A 19,471-nucleotide genomic window follows, 5' to 3' on the forward strand; every position below is an offset into this window, starting at 1 on the left:
ACGACGCAACCATGACAACCGTATCACTTATCTATTGAAGCTACATCTACTTGAGCAGACGTGAGACCAATTTCCATATGCTGCACCAAATGGTGATGTGAGGAAAGCAGATGACATCTAACCAGGCCTCATTTGCCCACACCAGGAGCAGCACAGTCGACATTTACTGAGTCACTGAATGCATCACGTAGACGTACATTATAAAGAGTGCATATACACAGTATCCTACTGTACATGCAGCTGAGCTAATGCAATCGAATCCCTGTATGGTGCGTGAAAGTCTGTGCATGCAGGAAGACCAGCGGTAGGCTTCTCTACAACAAATATTCATTGTAAGTTGATCATTTCTATGCAATGCATTAACCATGCAGCCAAGCCAGTGTAGTGCAGCACACTCTGTAATTTGGTGCAGGCAGGCACTCACAGGGGGCTGGCGGGCGGGGGCAAGAAACTGCTCCTGGCAGGCTCGTCCCAGCAGGGCTCTACCCCTGGCAAGGGGGTGAGAGGAGGCCTGCGATGGGAGACAAACGACATGGGCCTGGTTCATCTTTATCTATGCCACACGCAGGAAGGGCTGAGCGTGAACTCCCTGACCTGCCTGGACCATTTCATAAAGAATAGACAAAGGTATCTGACACTAATGATTTCTCTGAAGTCTCAGGCAAACAAACATTTCCTCTGGAATGGGATTTACACAGATTATTGTCACAAATGAGCTTCTTTTGAGATTGAAATGCAGTCATACATGTACACAGTTTTTACAGACAGACAGACAGACAGGTACACACACGTAGCTGATACTGTACATTAAATGTGCAGCTAAACAAAAAAAACAGCATTATTAACCACTGAGAATCATGCAGAAAGCAGACAGCGTTTGAGGTTAAAGAACACAGATGGATCAAAAATCAATACACATACTGCAGCTTGGGCACTCTGGGTAATGTGTTTAAAATGCTGACTTGGCTACTTTGAACTCTCCTTAATCTGCCCATGATCCGCTAGAGGTTGCCACTGTACATGTTCTTCCACACCCTCCAAAAATTTAAGCATATAATCAGTGTTTTTTTTTCTATAATCCTCCTGGGCTGCTTCTTCTTCTGTATGCTTATTCAATTCGCACATCTTTACCAATACGCAAACTCTACATTACTGGAGAATGCATGCTGTGTGTATCACTAACAAGGCTCTAAAAAGATTGTTTATTTCCAGTTTCTGCTCGTAGGTTTTAGCTGTTATTTATTATTAAAACGTGCCTTGTCACAGAATGCATGGGAAGTGAAATTTTATAAAGGTATAAAAGAAGATGCACAGTAGTCGCCACCTCTGGTAGACTGCAGGGGCTCTGGCATTGGCTTTACTTACGGTGACTCAATGCTTTTCCTGAAGTGTGTCACCGACAAGGGAGGATCTGAGAGGACAAAAATATTCCACTTTAGCATTTCTTCTGCTGAACACCATGAGTAAAAGCCAAACACATGGAAGGATTAAGAGACAATGGGCCCCTGAGCACAGACATGTAACAGGCCTCTCATCCCTCATACATAGGTTCATAGTTGTTTGTGTCCCTTTGTGGTTGTTCTACGTCTCTTTGTAGGCCTTTTTTTTTTTTGTCATTTTGTAGTTGTTGTGCATCTGTTTCTCTTTTGAGTCTTTTTGTAGTAGTTTAAGTCTAGTTGTGGTTGTTTTGTGTCTCTTTTTACTCCTTTTTTCTGACTGGGGTCATTTTGTGTCTCTTTAGTCATTTTGTGTCGCTCTGTGGTTTTTCTTTTCTGGATGTTTTGTAGTTATTTTGAATCCCTCTGTGGCCATTTTGTGTCTATTTGTAGTCAATTTGCATCTCATTATGCTCATTATGTGTCTCTTTGTAGACACCTTGCATCCCTTTCTATTCAGTTTGCTTCTCTTTGTAGTCTTTTGATTGAAATATGTACAGTCACTTCAAACGAGAGGCTCTGGCTCTGGAACCCAGGGCCTGTGCCCGTTCAGTAATCCATCCATGGTGAGACATGTACCACATTTAATACATGTGACTCAAGAGGAGAGGGAGACCGACCTGGTTTACGCTTGAGTTTGCGACGGTGTTGCTTATTGACAAAGCAAGCTGCTAGAGTGCTGAACAGTACTGCCGCTGCCAGGAAACAGATAGTTGCCACGACACCCGCCACCACAGGCCGCGCCAGCCCCTCGTCAGGCAACTCTGCAGGAGGGAAGGGATCTGACGGGACAGGCCAGGAGGTAAAATGGAAAAGTTAGTAACAAAAAAAAAACTCACACGTCTACTCCTCACAAGAGCCAATCATTTGTGTGTCGTATGTAATGCTTCACTGTGAAGAAACTGACCTGTGCTAGATACTCCCACGACATTGCTGCTCTCACTGATCAGGTCATCCATGACAGCCATCACTCGAAACTCGTACCAGGACTCCTGACAGAGAGACACACCAAACACACTCTTCTCATGACCGCCTCATACACTGGTTTCTGTGTACAGCTCAGTGGATCATGGCTAAGCATAAGCAAAATAATGGTTTATACATTACAATTACACACATGACAAGTCTGTTAATCATGGTATATATGTCTATCTATTAAAGTTTTGTAATGTTGAACCACTACATCTGAATGGTTATTAAAATGCACTGAAATGCAAAAAGTCAAATAATAATCAATTTTTTTTTGATGACAGTCTTTATGTGGATGTGATTCCTCTGAAACTCGCTGCATACTGAATGATAAAAATGTGGACTCTAGAGAAATAGAATATTGAAAATAATGTTATTTCCAGATATGCTTGGCACCATGAAATATATGATTGTTAACAAAAAAGGATTCTGTTAATTAACTTTTCAGTCAGTTATTGCTCTAACTTATCCACTGTGCCACTTACATTCAACAAAAAAAAACAAAGCACAAAGTCAGACAAACTCCTACAAACTCAAGTTTCCAAATCACCCCATGTTGATTTGGAAACTTGAGTTCAACTGACCTGAACGAGGTCCCGGGCTATGAGTTCAGTCTCAGTGGATGGGATCAGGTCATCCAGAACCTCCCACCTCTCCCCGAGGCGGAACTCCATGATGTATCGGTCGATAGGTGAGGAGTGGTTGGCTGGAGGGAGCCATGTGAGGAGGACACCGTGCTGCGTGCGATTGGCTGTGAGGCACCGTGGTGGAGTAAGAAGCACCAGTGGTTCTGGGGTACCCAGAGGAGAGCCTGTGGACCAGAAATGTGACCCTCATGAATGTCTGTACCAAATGTTGTGCAAATCCAATAAGTGCATTTGACTAATCTTCTGGGTGCCATGAATATCTGTACACAATTTAACGGAAATCCATCTGATAGTTGACGAGACAATTCACTAAAATCCAAATCCTGATGGTGGCAACAGGGGAAAAGTCAGGGGATCAGCAAAGTTGACTGGACTGATCCTCTGGGGATCACGAATGTGTGTACAAAATTTCAAGGAAATCCAAACAGTAACTGTTGAGATATTTCAGTCTGGGCCACAGTGGTGGACTGACTGACCAAAATAGCCTTTGTCAGAGTCATTCACTAACATGGCTAAAACTGACTAGATTCAGTGGAGTTGCAAGTAGGGCTAAGTGGAAGAAAAAAATCACTTGGTGTTTTTTTTGTATCATAAAAAAGCAGCAGTGTATATTGTAAGTATCATATAAAAAATGCATTGAGTCACTCAGCTTGAAATATGTCAGATGCCTTGAGAAAGTAGAGTGGTTTAGCTCTTTGAATATTTAACTTCACAAGTGCTCCACTGGACCTCAGACTAAATGCTGAGAGAGCAGTGTCACACTGGCTCAACACAGACTAAAACTGCTCCATGTGTGGCGACCTTTGACCAGACACAGTTTTCCCAGTTACCCACAAAAAACCCCGACTATTTAGCATTTATAAGCAAATCTTAACACTTAATATGCGGTTTATAACCGCGGATATAAGTGTTTATTGGTGCATTTCCAAACAAGCATAACTCCTCCTACGTGCAGCAATGAGGTGAGGCTGCAGTATAAACAGGTAAAGAATAACATTATGCTGAAACAAAGCTGTAATAATATAAAATAGCCCATAATATGACAAGTCATAAATAAATACTGTACATTAATAAAAACTTAAAATGTATCTGCTCACATGCTAAATGCTAAATAGGGGACTTAAAGTAAAGTGTTACCATAGAAACAACAGACATACGCTAGGCTGTGGCACGGTTTTACCCAAGGAGCAAATTTAATGCCTGAAATGACAGATTCACAAATTAGAAGCAAAATGAGTCAAATGAAAATTTTTTAAACGTCATGTCATGAGTAACAGACATCCTATCAGTGGCACGGTAACGCAGCACATCACAATAAAACAACAACGCAGTTCATTTGTCATGAAAGAGCAGGAGATACTGAACAATGACACATTAATTACGCATGAGTTGGACCTAATCCTGCGTCACAAAGATGCCCTGTGATGTTCAGTTTATCCAAAATGTATTTTACATTTTAATAAATCAAACATAATCACTTCTTCTCTACGTTTCATAAAAGAGGAAAAAACGTTGTTAGCTAATAAAGCTGTGGGTGATGGCTGTGAGTCGGAGTTGAATGACTAATGTTTGATTTCTGTTGTAAAAAATTGAACAAAAATGAGACAATGGGTTGTGCAACAAAGAAATATACAGTAGAAACTTTATTCTCCATTGCCATCCATCTATGAGCTGCTATCTGAGCGTGTGAACTAGGTCAGAACTTTTCAAGCCCCATTTAGCCTTTGTTGATTGAAGGGAAGCTTCACAACACATTGTTTGTAGCAGAATCAGGGTTTACACTGTATAAAACAAGACCTGTATTGTCAGGAAGTTACTGTCATCGAGTCCTAGAGATTATTATCAGACTGTTGAACCGTCTCATCAAAGCAGAGGATAGAATCAATAAGAGGTGCTTATGTGGAGTAAACTACCCAGTTCTCAGTGGACAAAAGAGCTTAACACAGTGTTTGAGAAGGTGGATGTTCTGTAAATCCACTGGAATCCTTTGTGCTGTAATATTAACTTTATCAAAAGTAAAGTTTGAAGAAAAATGGTTTGAAAATAAAGCAAAATCAAAGCCAAAATTAAGTAAAAGTATGTGCCTATCAAAGAAAAGTTTGCTGTTAGATCTTGTTTATCCAGAAGCTAAATATCTTTAGTCGAGAGCTTGTGTTCTTCCTCTTCATACTGATGTTGGTCAGTAGAAAGGAAAGCGAGTCCAATTTTCTGTTTTTGTACTGTACAAATCATAATGATGTAAAGGAGTTAATTTTCAATTAATGGGTCAACAAACCCTGAAATATTCTAGTGTTTGGACAATGAAAAACTGGAATGTGTGTTTAATCTTGATGCATTTCACTTTGCTAGAGTTGTCTAAAAAACCTGGAAAAGAAGAACCAATGGATTATTTAATTAGTATTTATTCTTATTTCTCCAGTACTATATGCATAGTGTATGCTTTTGTCAGTGATTGTGTAAGATGCTTGAGGTGCTTCTCTTTCTTTGTCGTTTGGAAATGAATATGCAGAACTCTGGTCCTGGCGTGTATGAATTTATGGGGTCTTGTAAACCCTTGCTGCCTGAGCAAAAGTTATCTGCATGACACAATAATAAAATTTTAATCATGGTGTTTCTAACAGTTTTTATAACTGAGGTCTTCACAGTGAAGTATTACATTGGTGAAGAGGCAACTTAATGCACTGATTTCCATATTTAAGGAACTGTGTGGGAGTGCCAGAGTTAGACTACATGGGTTTGTTGGAAGAATCAATGCTTTTTCTTTTCGTACACACAGAGACTTTGGGTGTGCCTTTTTTTTATGCATTCAGTCATTCAAAACCTTCACTTTCTTTGTTCTTTCCACTGGCATGTTGGAAAATCTAGTCATGCACTCTCCTCTCTTCATACCCTTCTTTTTGCTGAGACACTGACTTTAAATACCACGCACCTTTAATTCAGTTTCTGTTCAGGCAGTGGGCATACAAAGACTGACCTGGCAGCATGCCCTTGAAGCATGAGTTGAATTAAAACACAAAGGAATCTAAATTTTTTATTTCCTTTTACATCAAAAACACACTTCCAACTAAAACATAAGTTTCTTAATAGCTGCTACGTTCAGCTCATGTGACTGACTAGCTATTCTTTAATGGATCTTTCTCACGGCAAACAACACAGGTGGAACTAATAACATTAATAAAAGCCTTTGGTCTTACATGCTGGTTTATTGGCACGCCTACAGTGTCATCATTAATGCCATTAGTTACACCTGCTCTTCCTACTAGGACAATTCAAACACGCTTGCAGTGAGAATTATTTTTTGCATTGCTTAGTGCACTGAAGTGTATCCACAGTAAGAAACAACTGCAGTTTTAAAGTTCAACACATTTTAATGCTTTCCTGACACATTTTGTGCAATTCTTCTGCTTATCATTCCTGCTAAGTGTCAGGCACATAACAGTAAATGGTACATGACATGCTTGGTCTTAATGTCATTAAAATGATTTGATGGTTTTGATTTCTCCTCTTAAATCCTGGCAGGAACAAGAAGCTAGAAAGGCCTTGATTTATGTACAGTTTTTCAAAAGAGCTTTGTGGAGGTGGGTGGAATTAAAGCAGCGTGTTGTGCATGTACAAGATTATGCTTAAAAGTGTGAATCTGATCCAAACATACAATTTTCTTTTATGTAGAGTGAATCATACAGTGAGAAGTACTGTTACACACTTTCAAGGGTGTAGGTTTGAAATATATATACAACATTTATGTGCATATGTTTAAGAAAATATAATGAATATGGTTATGGTGCTTTCCCTAACATTGATCACTTCACAAAAAATAAAAATAGAAAAAGGAATAGACATATGTAAATATCTGCTATATTGTTCCTGTACTAACTCTCTTTCCCTTTCCCTTATAAAGATGATAGATAATCATTTTTTGCATCTCTACTGAAAGGAGCTCTGTGCTGTACTGCCTTGTTTTTGACTGATGTTCTATTAAACCTACTTTTGGGAGAATATGTAGCAAAAATCCAGATAAAATTATTTCTTCAATCATGCAGAGGAGGTGAAGAGGTGGGGGTGTTTCTGCCCTGAACAGGGTCTGTACAGGTTTTCTCTTAAGGCTCCAACCTTTATCGACAAGGTAGGGTGGATGCTATTTAGGCTGAGAGGTGAAACCCTGGGCATAAAAGAAGATATAAAAATGCTTGCCGCTCCACTTGGCTGCTGGTCTTTAAGGTTATTGCTGTAAGTGCACAGCAGTGATTGAAGCTGACTGAGATGAACCTTTTTATCAACTCATATCTTCTCTCATCTGTATTTTGGCAGCTGGACAGTCAGATAGTCATTGTTAAAAGAGATTTTACCGACATAATCAACCTGAAACAATAAAAGTGAAGGGGAATACGAATTTAAATTGAGGGGAAAATGCCCCCCCCCCGCCATCTCCAGTGGAAATTACACCATAATATACATTAATTTACATATCACTAGAGGGCAGTATCTTCCACACCGTGTCTGATCATATTCTAAAATTAGAAATAGTGTCTCTGTGCAGCTCAGTGGGTTGATTCTGAACTCAAGAAGCGGCAAACATGGATGGAAAAAGCTTTGATTAACTGCACCCACCTGCAGTGTTGACTGTCACAACTTCGCTGAATGGGCCCGTGCCCAGTTTGTTTTGCGCCAACACACTGAACTGGTACTCTGTCCCAGGCTCCAGCCCTGGCACCACCAACCAGGTCTGAGCACCAGAGACTGGCATCGAATGCCAGTCGTGAGGACCAAAGTCTATTCTCTTTGACCTAAGAACAGAAACGAGACAGAAAGACTGAAGATTATTTACAGCATGATTAAAGGGTAAAACTGCATAATGGTGAATAATGCTCCTAATGTAATTAGTCACAAGACAGTGTTGTTCACCAAGTGGGTGCTGCAAATTTGCAGATAATTTAAGGGTCAAACACCGAATAGATTTCTCTGTGTTTCAGATCATTTTTTTTACTTGTCTTTGAAGCACGTCATGGTCTTGCACCAGCCTGCTCCCCTTTTATCCAGCTAATTTCCTGGAAACTTTCCTTGTGATTTACAAAAAATTTGATGCTATTTAGCTGTTTTTAATTACTGCAATGTTTCCAAGAAAAGCCCAGACAATAAAGTAGAAGGGAAATGGAGAAAGTGTAACTTGGAAAAAAAACAAGTAAATTATGTAGTGTGGGTAAGTGTTAGTTCATAAACATTTACAATTTACTTTATAGGTCCGGAACATACTCCACATTGCTCAGTTCTAATTACAGGGGAAATAAGTGTATATTTGTTACTCAATAATTTATTATTGGAAACTTTATTCATAATTTATTCTGAATTGAATGTTTAGTTGTGGACACATTTCATATTTTGCATGTGTAGTTCTCCTGATCTCCTCTGAATAAAGGTCTCAAGGTTGAGCTAGAAATAACTGGAAGTGCACCAACTGATCACTCTCTGTTTTACCGGCAATTAGCACCAAATTATGTGGTTATTTTCAGGAGACTTCTTAGGAGATTATTGACCGTGTATTAAAAACTTTGGGCAAAGAAAGTCTGCAAATCACTCATTGCTCCACATAAAGCTTAACTGCTGCGAGCTCAGGAATAAACGAAAGCAACCTAGATGAGCATATCAACATATATATCAACACACTGCTGGACTCTACTCAGAGATCACACTGAAACTGTAAAGGTGGAGGGGACATGTACTCCACCCATCCCCGATGAAAATGACATCATTTGGTTTGTCAGAACTAACGATTTTACACAAATACTGACGACTGGAAATATCTTCTAACTTCTAACTACTTGAATGATGCACTAAGGGAATATGATCACTATAGCAACAAAATCTCTGAATCTGAAAAATTTATATTTGCTCACTCTAGACTGTAATTTAAAACACTGATGACTGACACTGACATAATAACACAAAAGTATTTAAATGTAAACCAAACGGCCCTCATCATGGCGCTCTGCCAGTTATCACTGAAGCCACCTGTTCTTTAGTTGTTATTAAATAATAATAACAGTAATAGTAGTTATTTAATTATGTCACTGTTATTTAATTGTTTACATCCACAATACCCCGCTCCATCAGACTACAATGTGAAACGTATTAAGCATATTAATTATATCTTACCATGGTAATTAAAGGGCTTTGACTTACAAATTTGTAGTTTCAACTCCATGTGAAATGTTATTGTACATAAGAACACTGTGGAAATACATTCACAAGTGCCACTTTCTTCATATTAACAATCAGCACGTGTGTGTCTATTGTTACCATGATGGATGGTTTACTCACACGCATGGAAAAATAAAAATATATACTCTGTTCTGACTAGTAGCAGGGGCATATCTCATGGACGATGCTGAGTGGGATGTTACTGCAGTGACACTCCATTACTTTCCCAATACACACTATGAATTATGCAAATACACGTCCACTAAATACCCTGAGAAATAAGCTGTCAAAACAATTCTGTGGTGAGCTGCTGATTGAATTTCATATTTTATCGCCATCAATGAAGACGGCAGAGAGGAAAAAAAAAAACCCTGCTCCTAATGTACATCAAACTAGGCTGATAACCTCCAGATAGTGTTTCCACATCTGCAGACTGACTGATGATTGATTTGAAGTAAAGTAAGAGCACTCACACTGGACCGTACCACACAGAAAAGGTTTGTTCGAAGCCGCCATCATAACCTGGTTCCCAGGACACATTAGCAGAGGTTGTTGAGGGCAATACATGGATATTGCCAGGAGCATGTGGGCTGGTGCCTGAGTGGTTCATAGAGACAGAGACAGAAAAAGGGCATAAATTTTTGCCATTTTAAGTCAGAATCTTAATCATACTGTTTGAGTTCAAGTCAAATAAAGCAAACTATGAGCATTTTGTTGTTACTTTCATCCCCAAAATGCTGTGTTGCATCATGCCTCTCCTCTCCATGGATAATGTCGCGCTGGCTGAGGTAGTGACCAGTGTAAGGTCAAGTTCAAGATCAGCAGCGCTGTCTGCGGCTCTGCTCATCCCACCCACCTAACAGCTGTGCAGCGCGGCCCGGAGCCAGCTACTTCTCACTAAGGGAGAGACCTGAGCGTGGTCTGAGGAGCACAGCTGTCTGCGCCGCCCTGTGACACCTGTCAGCTGAGGGCTGCTCACACAGCTGTGCGACAGTATATCCACTGGGGCAATGGGCTACTAGGGCAGACTCACTGTCTTGCTTACATTTAATGGACTACAAGACTTAAAGGAAGAATTCAACATCTGGAAAATATGGTTATTCATCTTCTCACTGACAGTTAAATGAAAAGACTGACACCATCACATATGTGTAGGTAAAATATGAAGCTAGGGCCAGGAGATGGATGGCTTAGAAAAAAGTTAACACATAATAGCTTAGTTTTTGTACAGACAAATGGTTTCCTGAACTTCTCTCATCCCTTGAGGTCTCCTCCTTTTATAATGGAGATGTATCCTCAGCCTTGAAGAAAAAAGAGGTGGGAAGGTAGAGAAGCTTTATAAGAAATAGATGATTTCTGAGAAGTACAAGGCTGCTTCTTTTCCATGCTGACACCAAATTCTTTATTTTATTTCAGCTAAAGGTATGGCTCCAAGGTTGTTTTATGCAGAAATCCTATTTTGATGTTTAATCGGTTAAAGTAATCGTTCATCATATTGGGGAACAACTTGTCATTTTTGCACTTCTGTATTTGTACAGATTTAACAAATGAGATACACAGTGGGGTGGAGATATATATTTTTTTAACCTCTCGTCAGATCCAGGATCGCTGTTTCCACCCCAGTCTTTATGCTAAGCTAAGCTAACCGGCTGCTGGCTATACCTTCATATTTACTGAACAGACATGAGAGTAGTATTAATCTATTTAATTAACTCTCGGCAAGAAAGTGAATAAGTGTATTTCCAAAAATATCACAGTTCAATTCCTGGCCAGGGAACTTCTGTCACACCCCCCTCTCCCTCCATCCTTCCAGTCTCTGTCTAGTCATTGTCAAATAAAAATAATCTTTAAAAAATGTAGCGCACAAGTGCTCCTCCTGTGTGATCATTTAGTGACACTGAATCTACTTTCATTGGATACAAAACTTAACTTTCCAGCCTATGGGGGATGAATATTATCAATAAATAGATTTTCAGTGGCGTATTCCTTTAAAAACCTGGACTAGTACAAGCACAAGGCACAAATTTACTAATTTGCATAAACCGCTTGCAAAGAACAATACTTTTGTGTCTCTTGTTGCAATGCAACTGTATGTTTAACATAATTATTATAATTTCCCATAAACATTATATGTCAATAAGGTAATACACCTCCATAATGAGTTGAGGCGGTTTTTAAACTCTGTGAAAGGCATTTATCTACTCAAAACAGCTGCTATTACTGCTGTAAAAACATTGTCACAACTTAAACAAGCTAAGGGCATAGTAAGTGCTGCAATCTGTAAGTGAATCAGGGAACACCACAGTTGTAAGCGGTTATCAAAGGCAAAGGCACCATCTTTAATATTTGATCTTTAGTGTTTGCATTATTGGTGTAAAATGAGACTTTCTACAGTGTTCAGGGCCTGGTTGTTGTATTGCTCTTCACAGTGCTTTCTTAGTGGATCTGGACCTTCATAACCCTGTTTAAACTTCATATCCCTGCATGTCTTTGTCGACGCTTCAGTCAATCAATTTAAGAGTAAAAAGATGTCCTTGGCCCAATGCCTGAACAGACAAAGGCTGAGGAGACAGGGTTTTAGCAGAGGGGTGGATGGCACACTGTAGCTACAGATTCAGGCTTTAATGTAACTGTCTAAAGCTATTACAGATAAGATCAACTGAAATTTTAATGATGCCCAAGGGGAAGTTGGGTAGAGGCAAGGAGTTTGAGGGATAAGGGTCACTTCTTCTTCATGCAAATCATTTCAAAGACACAGCAGAGTGGGACCACAATAAACTCAGAATAATTAAGACAGGTCAGTGGTTGAGGAAGTTGAGAGCTCTGTGCAGATTCTTTGTACCGATGACTAGGATACGCGTGCTGGCAGTGATGCTTGTGACCACATTGGTGGCTACACACTCCCATTCTCCATGGTCTTCTTTGCTGAGGGACAGAAACTGTAAGCTGCCACTGGGTAGGATGTTGTGCTTACTCCTGCTTGGCTTCCCCACCTTCAATGAACACGAAAATCACAGCAACATGGTTAAGAAGTGCAGAGCAAAAACATTGCAGTACACGACAGGTAAAATCAAAAACACGAAATACAAGATGATTTACTGTCAGGAAATGTGTTATGGTGTGTGTTTGTCTACTGCACCTTTCTCCAGGTGATGGTTGGTATATCAGGGTCTCCAGAAGCAGCACAGGGGATTACTAGCTCTCTCCCAGCCTCCTGACGATACTCCCCCCCAGGCCTCACATTAAAGTAAGGGGGATCCTTGATGAAACAAACACACATCATGCAGACTGGTGGACGGAGCAGTCTATTGCTACACTTTGCTAAAACATGTAGAAACTGAACATCAGACACTATCCAACATGAGCTGTGAGGTACCTTTAGCACCAAAGTGGCAGGGGGGGACATGCCCATGGTACCCAGGGCGTTGTAAGGCACACAGGTGTAGGTGCCCAGGGAGTCTTCTGTGGCCTCTGCCACCCGGATACTTCCATCTGGCATCAGGCTCCAACCGGGGTACTAGAAGACAAGGGGGAATCTAAAATGCTTGATTTCAAGGTTCCTGAAAATCTAAATGCTTTTTAACTGCAAAAGAAAACAAAAAACTTCATTTAAATTGGATCAATGAGACGTGAATGTTTATGCAATGCAAGTCTGCCTTCAACAAATAGATGAAGATAAATGCAGCTAGAGGCAGAGAGCTCTGAGCACAGGGATATGTATGGGACACTTCAGGAACGTTTGAAAATGACACTGCTTGACACACACACAGGATATTGTCCAAATGATACAGAAACTGTGAGGTTGGTGTTTTAATTGCTGCAGACTACTATATTAGCAGACTACTATATTTGCAAAGGCCACTGGACAATTGATAATAATCTTTGAGTCACAAGTTTTAATCATCCATGTGCTCTTATTGGCAAAAAAATGGCAAAAAACAGTCACAAAAACAGGAAAGGAAAAGTTAAGCTTTTGTCACCCAGTGGACTTTGATTGACTGCTACTATTATAGTAACCTTAATATGTACATGTAATACATATATTAATAGGTTTGACTTGTCTTCTCAGTTGTTATTTAAAGAAACAAATAATCCTTATAAAATGCACAGAAAAGTACGGAAATGAAACTTTAAAAACATGGTGTCTGAAACTTCAGTCTGGAAGTCCAGCAATGTAATAAATCCTTAAAAACATTATGTCCAAAGTCTAATGATGAAAACTACTTGTTTGTAGTATAGATTTTAGCAAATGTCCAAATATCATTTCATTTTGTTAAAAAAACTGCAGTCAAGCAGATGAAACTGAACCTATTAAAAAATGTATTTAAAAAGAAAATACAATATTCATGATTTTATTATTAAAATCATAATAAATATAAATCAATAATAAAATAAATCTATCAATGTGAAATTTGGGCCAATTTTCAAACACTGAGACTTGGAGAACTGAAGAAAAGCAAACAGTTTTTATAAGGGAAGTAAACAAAGTCCAGAGGCAGACTGACCTTCTCCACTCGGAGAGGATAGCCGTCTTTCTCCCACTTTACTGATGTCACAGGTGGGTTGGCGTCCACCGGGCAGCGGATGATGCCTGGCAGTTTCCGTGGGACGTAGATGACCGGGGGCATGTTGATCACTCGGGCAGGGTCTGGACATAAAGGAAAGAACGTGTTAGCGACGTTGGATACATTAATCATGTCTGTGCCAAATGTTTGATATAATCTAATGTGTAAAAGAAATTCCACAGCAGAAAATGTGGTGGACTAATTGATGGGGAAAAAAACAGGGTCTTGAAGCAGGAACTCACTCTTGACTGGCCAAAATTCTTCAGACACACACATATTTGGAGCTTGAACTATATGCAGGATGCAGAGGACAGCACATGCACATGATCTGAAAATACAGCTGCACAACAGCGTTGATTCTGACAGAATCAACCATCAACCACACTGATTCAAATCAATCAAAATTTAACCCAAGGCTTCAAATCGAGCTAATTATTGTATTTATTTATTTCAAATAATAGCAAGACTATAAAATATGAAGATGTAGGGAATGTAGATGAGGTGTAGTTTTAGGGGAATTAGTGGAGAAGAAGACAGGGCTGCAGCCAGCTGAAGAGTTTTCACATAGCATCGCTGCGTGTGCCTGTGCAATGTGTGCAAGATGCAGTGCAGCATTATTACAGGCTGTAAGATGATGTGGGGCTGGGTGGGGCTCATAGGAGCAATACACATAGCTGGGTCCTATTACCTACTATTTTAATTTACATATAGACGCCATAGTAACACAACTACAACCGTGGTTATTTTACGTCTCCCTATTTAGCATTAATAATAAGTAAATAAACATTCAATAAATGTTTTATAGCAATGTTGTAAAGCAGCTATAAGGACCTTTTTAACTGTTAATTAATGTGTAGAGTCTGTCAACAATTATAACTTTGTTTTGTATTATTACAGCTGTGTTTCCTTATCCATTTCCACAGCCTCCGCTTATGGTTGTCAACAGGAGAAGATACAGTTGCCAATAAAAATACATTAATAGACACTAATCTGTTGAGAGCTGCATTATAGTGTGCTACAAACCTTTTATTAAATGCTCATAAACTGGTTCTTAATGCTTAATAGGGTGACTTAAAGTAAAATGTTAGTGACTACATTTATTTTTTAAGCCAGGTGAGTGGCTTGGCAACGTTTAATTCAGGTCTAAATGGCATATATATAAATATCAATGTGAGATTTAATGAATTTTGTCACAAACGTTTTGCATATATAACCTTGGTAAAGTTATTTACTTATTCATTTAAAACCCAGAAAAACTTTGCCTGCATTTAATGGACAAGTGGTCCATCGAGGAGCCGTAATTATCTAGTGAATGAACAAATTGTGGAGATTCTTCTAAGCCACCTGCTGTTGTATTGAATTAACTTTATTTCAAAAGAACAATCCACTCAGAATCAATACTGCTTTCAAGGAATCCTTGGTACATATAGTAAAAACAAAGAATAAGACACTTAAAATGCATCAAATAGTTGTCCTGTTCCTTGCTGAAAGTAAGTGAAAGACACTGAATAAATTACTCTCAAGTACCTAATCTATCTATCTTTAGTCCCAGGTGAACTTTAGCGCAACTCCTGGGAGTGATTCAATGATACTTAAAAAAAATGGGTGCAGAGCATGTTTTGCATGAAGCATCCAGGACACTGGTTTCATTATGGTCTGCTGTATCTGAGGCCAGTGATGAAATCAGTGCCTGCAGTGCTGTGAATCCCCCAGCTCTCTCTCTCTCTCTCTCTCTCTCTCTCTCTCTCATACTGTAGCACAGTAATCAATGACCAGCAGCAACTTGGGAGCAAATTAGCACAACACACAGGGGCTGACTATGAAACGTCACATGGCCAGGAGTGTCGTTTCTCTCCCATCAGTCTCAGCTGATGAACAGGAAGGTCACCATTTCATTTAGTGAGGGGCCCAGATTCAAAAGAGACCAGAAAGAAATGGGGTCTGAGGACGAGCCCCGTCTCCATCTTTGTGCACAGGAATGAGGCTGGAGTCGGAATAGATAATAATTCAATCATTAAAATCCTTTGAGAGTGTGGAAATGGCTGAAGAGGCTGAGTCAAAATGACGAGAGGGAATCTCTGCCCCCTCTCTCTATTGTCTGACCTTGAAATTCAAGAAGGTTACTTTGCATTACAGTGGCAGAGCTGCGCTGCCAAATAATACAGCAGCCTCCACCACAAGCAGCCTCCATACTGCTGCTGCTGTTCCCTTCTCCTCACACAGCTCGCTCCCTCCCCTCCCCCTCCACTTTGTTGCCACGGTAACACTCACACTGAACAGTCAGGTAGGCTGATGCCGAGGGCGAGATGCCGAGGCTGTTGCTCGGACTGCAGGTGTATTTCCCAGCATCCTCTGGCTTGACCCGGAAGATGATAAGGGTGCCGTCGATGAGAATGCGCACACGCAGCTTCAGATCACTGCAAGAAGACACAGATGTTTTGTCACACCGTGCTGCTGAAACACACCAACAGGACGGGGCACCAATTTCTTTTTTTTTTTTCTTTTTTCTAAATTACATCATGGTACCATAAGAGAGCAGCAGAGAGTCAAACAGCAGCCAGCACTGACAGAGATCCAAAGAACACAGAGTACAGGGCAAGAGATTCAAATAAATCTGCTAATTGTCATAATCGCCAAATGGTACATGTTTTCCCCCTTGACACCATTTAAAATTAAACACACTAATGATGGGGCACATATTCAGTTGGCTTTCTTTTTTAATGGAGCTGCTCTCTTTGTCCACACAGTGAAATCAACATGTAATCGCACAACATAAGAGAAGCTCAAACTAATTGTCTTTAAATACAAAAGTACCACTTTCTAATAAGAGCTTACAGGTTGCAGCTAATAGCTTAATTAATGATTAACACATGATTTGCCAAAGGTTTACAGATCAGTTAGAGGCCAATCAAAAGAATAACACTTGAAATGCCCGGCTGTGAGAAATCCCTTCGACTGATTGAACTGTATGAGAACTTACTTTGTGAAAAAGGATGTAGAAACTCTGGACAACAAACACATTCATTATTAGGTTCATTCATCCATTAAATATTTATTAATGGATTAACAATGTTTATAACTGCACTGTTGCAAAAGAGTTATTTTTCACAACCTGCAAAGCCTTAAGTATTTTTTTATTAATGACTTACAACTGATCTTCCTGGTTAATGATTTATTAATGATTAATGAAGCCAATAGTTAAAATTAAGATGAGACTATTGATCCCAGGGTGGAATACACATATGTGTTTTTTCTTCATGATTTGCTTCTTACATAATCTATATTGTTTGTATTTGAAATGTTGTGTATTTTGATTATATTAGAAAAACAATAATATATCAATAATAAATTGTATACACATGTATAACAAAATAATATATACATCAAATGTTGAAGTACAGAGTGGTATATACCATACATGTAGACTACATTGTATGTAATTTACATGCTAGCAACACAATGCTTTGAAATATATGTAATAGAAATAAGACAATACAATAATATCATATAAAATAAAATAATATAAAATTACTATACTAACAATATGGTAGCATTGATTTAATTAATTTTATGAATTTATTAATAATTGTATGAGTAATATAACCACTGTAAAACAAGACTAGGTCAAAACCTAGCCTCTGTCTGGGATCCACAATAGTTTATTTACCTCATCTACAGAACCTGACAGACTCCTGTTTCCCACGTTAAAGTTGCTGCATTACGTTACAAACTCCTTCCTGTAACTCTTTCAAATTAAAAGCCCTCTAGTGTTTCAGTGGAAACCCTTTATTTCTTAACAAGGCTTTTGTTATTGTGCTGCAGTAAGTTTCTCGTTTCTGGTTGCTTGTGTTTCTGTTGCTGACGAGCTATTCAGATCTGCTAGTTTCTTCAGTAGTTGCTGATGCGGAACATATTGTTTTTCTTTTCAGCACCTATGTTAACAGATTAGTGCGAGCATACTGCCTGCGTGAGACGTGTGTGTCGCGTGATCTAGAGATTCAGTGTCTCACCTATTTTTCACATGAAACACGTGTCTTGCTGCAAAAATCGACAAAGACAGGACCTGTTGATGTCACAAAATATTTTTTTACCATTTTAGCAGCTGCATGTGGAGACAGTTGCATTTTAGTGACATTTTCTGTCAAAAATAAACCAATCTTCATACAATGAAGAGAAATCCAACATTCAAGTATCGTGCAACCTCTATGTAAACAGACTGAGCTGCAGTAGCAGCGATGCAGCAGACACGTTTTTTCCACAGCAGATCAGCAATGGCAGCCACAACCACATGCCACAGATCCAGTGTGTTCCCAGCGTAACTGCTCATGTCTGCTCTGAACATGTGACAAACTGAGAGGTTAAAGGTTGGTTACTCTTCCACTTAGCTGTAAGTGGGAAGTCTTATTCCTCACACTCATCTATTTGTATTGCATGTCGAACTGTGCGAGGGGAAATCTAGTAAAATCTGTGTGACACTTTGATATCAGTTTGTGGCACAACAGATTGTGCGATGAATATGCGGTGAATTGTGGTGCTGCAGCGTAAACAGAAAAACAAAATGAGAGCAGAGGTACGTCATCAGCTTGTGTCATCCATCTGTGCTGCTCTTATGTTTTCCAAGGTTTTCTTCTTTGCATGAGTTGCACAAATTTCTCTTCCATCATTCTGGTCTCTGTGTGTGCACCTGTGTTCTTCTTTTTTTTTTTTTTTTTTTTTTTCTTTAGCCTAAGCATAATTCAAATATCACCAGATCATTTCATGTTGTATTATGATTGGTTGGTTTGTAGACGTGGGTTGCATCAGCAGTCACATTGTGAGAACAAAATTTTTGACACTGTCTGAATTTTGCTGCAGCATCACCACAGCTCCAAATCGGAGAAGTGGTGGACAGTGAGATCTAGGGCCACCATTTTGGATTCATGAATACAGAAGCTTACCGCTCAAAGTCACAGAGTGTGGTCCCTTCACGCTGTCATCTTGGCTCCTTAGTGCATTCTTACGTGTGATTTTTAGACGTTTCATAAACATAGGTTCTCCCAAGTTGCACAGTTCACTATATAAACTTAGTATAAAAGGTCACTTAATAGAAAGTGGTACCAATAAAGATTTTATGCAGTATATCTTACCTGTCCTGCAAAAAAAAAAAAAAAAAAAATCAAGACTGACAACACGAAAGCTTTTTTAAAATTAGCCTGGACACTTAAATGCACTTCCTCTGTGAAAGTCCCTCCGACACTTGTTTTCACTGCCAGTCAAAAAACCCATTCACTTGTTCTTCCTTTCCACTTGTTCTGCCTGTCACTTGTTCATTGTAAAAACCCTCTCAGACTCTAAAGACCTGCTCTGGGGAGCCCGTAGAGGTCCTGGCTACGCTTCAGATCATCACTGCATGAGAGGCGCATGATGACATAAGGCCTGAGTCATGTGACACTGTCCACAGAGTGCACTAACTCGTCTGGCACGCTCCAGACCGACCCCCGCCAGGCCCACTCTTACTGCCTCTAGGGCCGCAGCAGGACACGGCACTAGCTCGCACACACACGCACACACACACACACATACTTGTACTTCTATCTTTGTGAGGACACTCATTGACATAATGCATTCCCTAGCCCCTTACCCTAATCTTAACCATCACAACTGAGTGCCCAACCCTAAC

General features: G+C 39.6%; 1 protein-coding gene across 2 annotated transcripts in view; it reads right to left on the reverse strand.

Moving 5' to 3' along the window:
- igsf9ba (immunoglobulin superfamily, member 9Ba) overlaps nucleotides 1-19,471 on the reverse strand; it is a 67,202-nt gene that overhangs the window by 7,027 nt on the left and 40,704 nt on the right. For both annotated transcript variants that reach the window (XR_011693490.1, XM_071496797.1), the window contains exons 7-17: nucleotides 16,084-16,229; nucleotides 13,753-13,895; nucleotides 12,624-12,764; nucleotides 12,387-12,506; nucleotides 12,090-12,240; nucleotides 9,721-9,844; nucleotides 7,661-7,836; nucleotides 2,990-3,216; nucleotides 2,344-2,428; nucleotides 2,057-2,218; nucleotides 1,366-1,411 (exon numbers count right to left, since the gene is read on the reverse strand). Coding sequence is in view for 1 of the 2 variants with exons in the window: in XM_071496797.1 (XP_071352898.1) it covers nucleotides 1,366-1,411; nucleotides 2,057-2,218; nucleotides 2,344-2,428; nucleotides 2,990-3,216; nucleotides 7,661-7,836; nucleotides 9,721-9,844; nucleotides 12,090-12,240; nucleotides 12,387-12,506; nucleotides 12,624-12,764; nucleotides 13,753-13,895; nucleotides 16,084-16,229 (1,521 nt within the window). In the remaining variant the exon portion in view is untranslated. The remainder of the gene's footprint in view (nucleotides 1-1,365; nucleotides 1,412-2,056; nucleotides 2,219-2,343; nucleotides 2,429-2,989; nucleotides 3,217-7,660; nucleotides 7,837-9,720; nucleotides 9,845-12,089; nucleotides 12,241-12,386; nucleotides 12,507-12,623; nucleotides 12,765-13,752; nucleotides 13,896-16,083; nucleotides 16,230-19,471) is intronic.

Source organism: Trachinotus anak, unplaced genomic scaffold, assembly GCF_046630095.1.
Source record: "Trachinotus anak isolate AG129_WGS33_773 ecotype Australia unplaced genomic scaffold, CSIRO_AGI_Tana_v1 ptg000014l, whole genome shotgun sequence".
NCBI classification, from domain to species: Eukaryota; Metazoa; Chordata; class Actinopteri; order Carangiformes; family Carangidae; genus Trachinotus; species Trachinotus anak.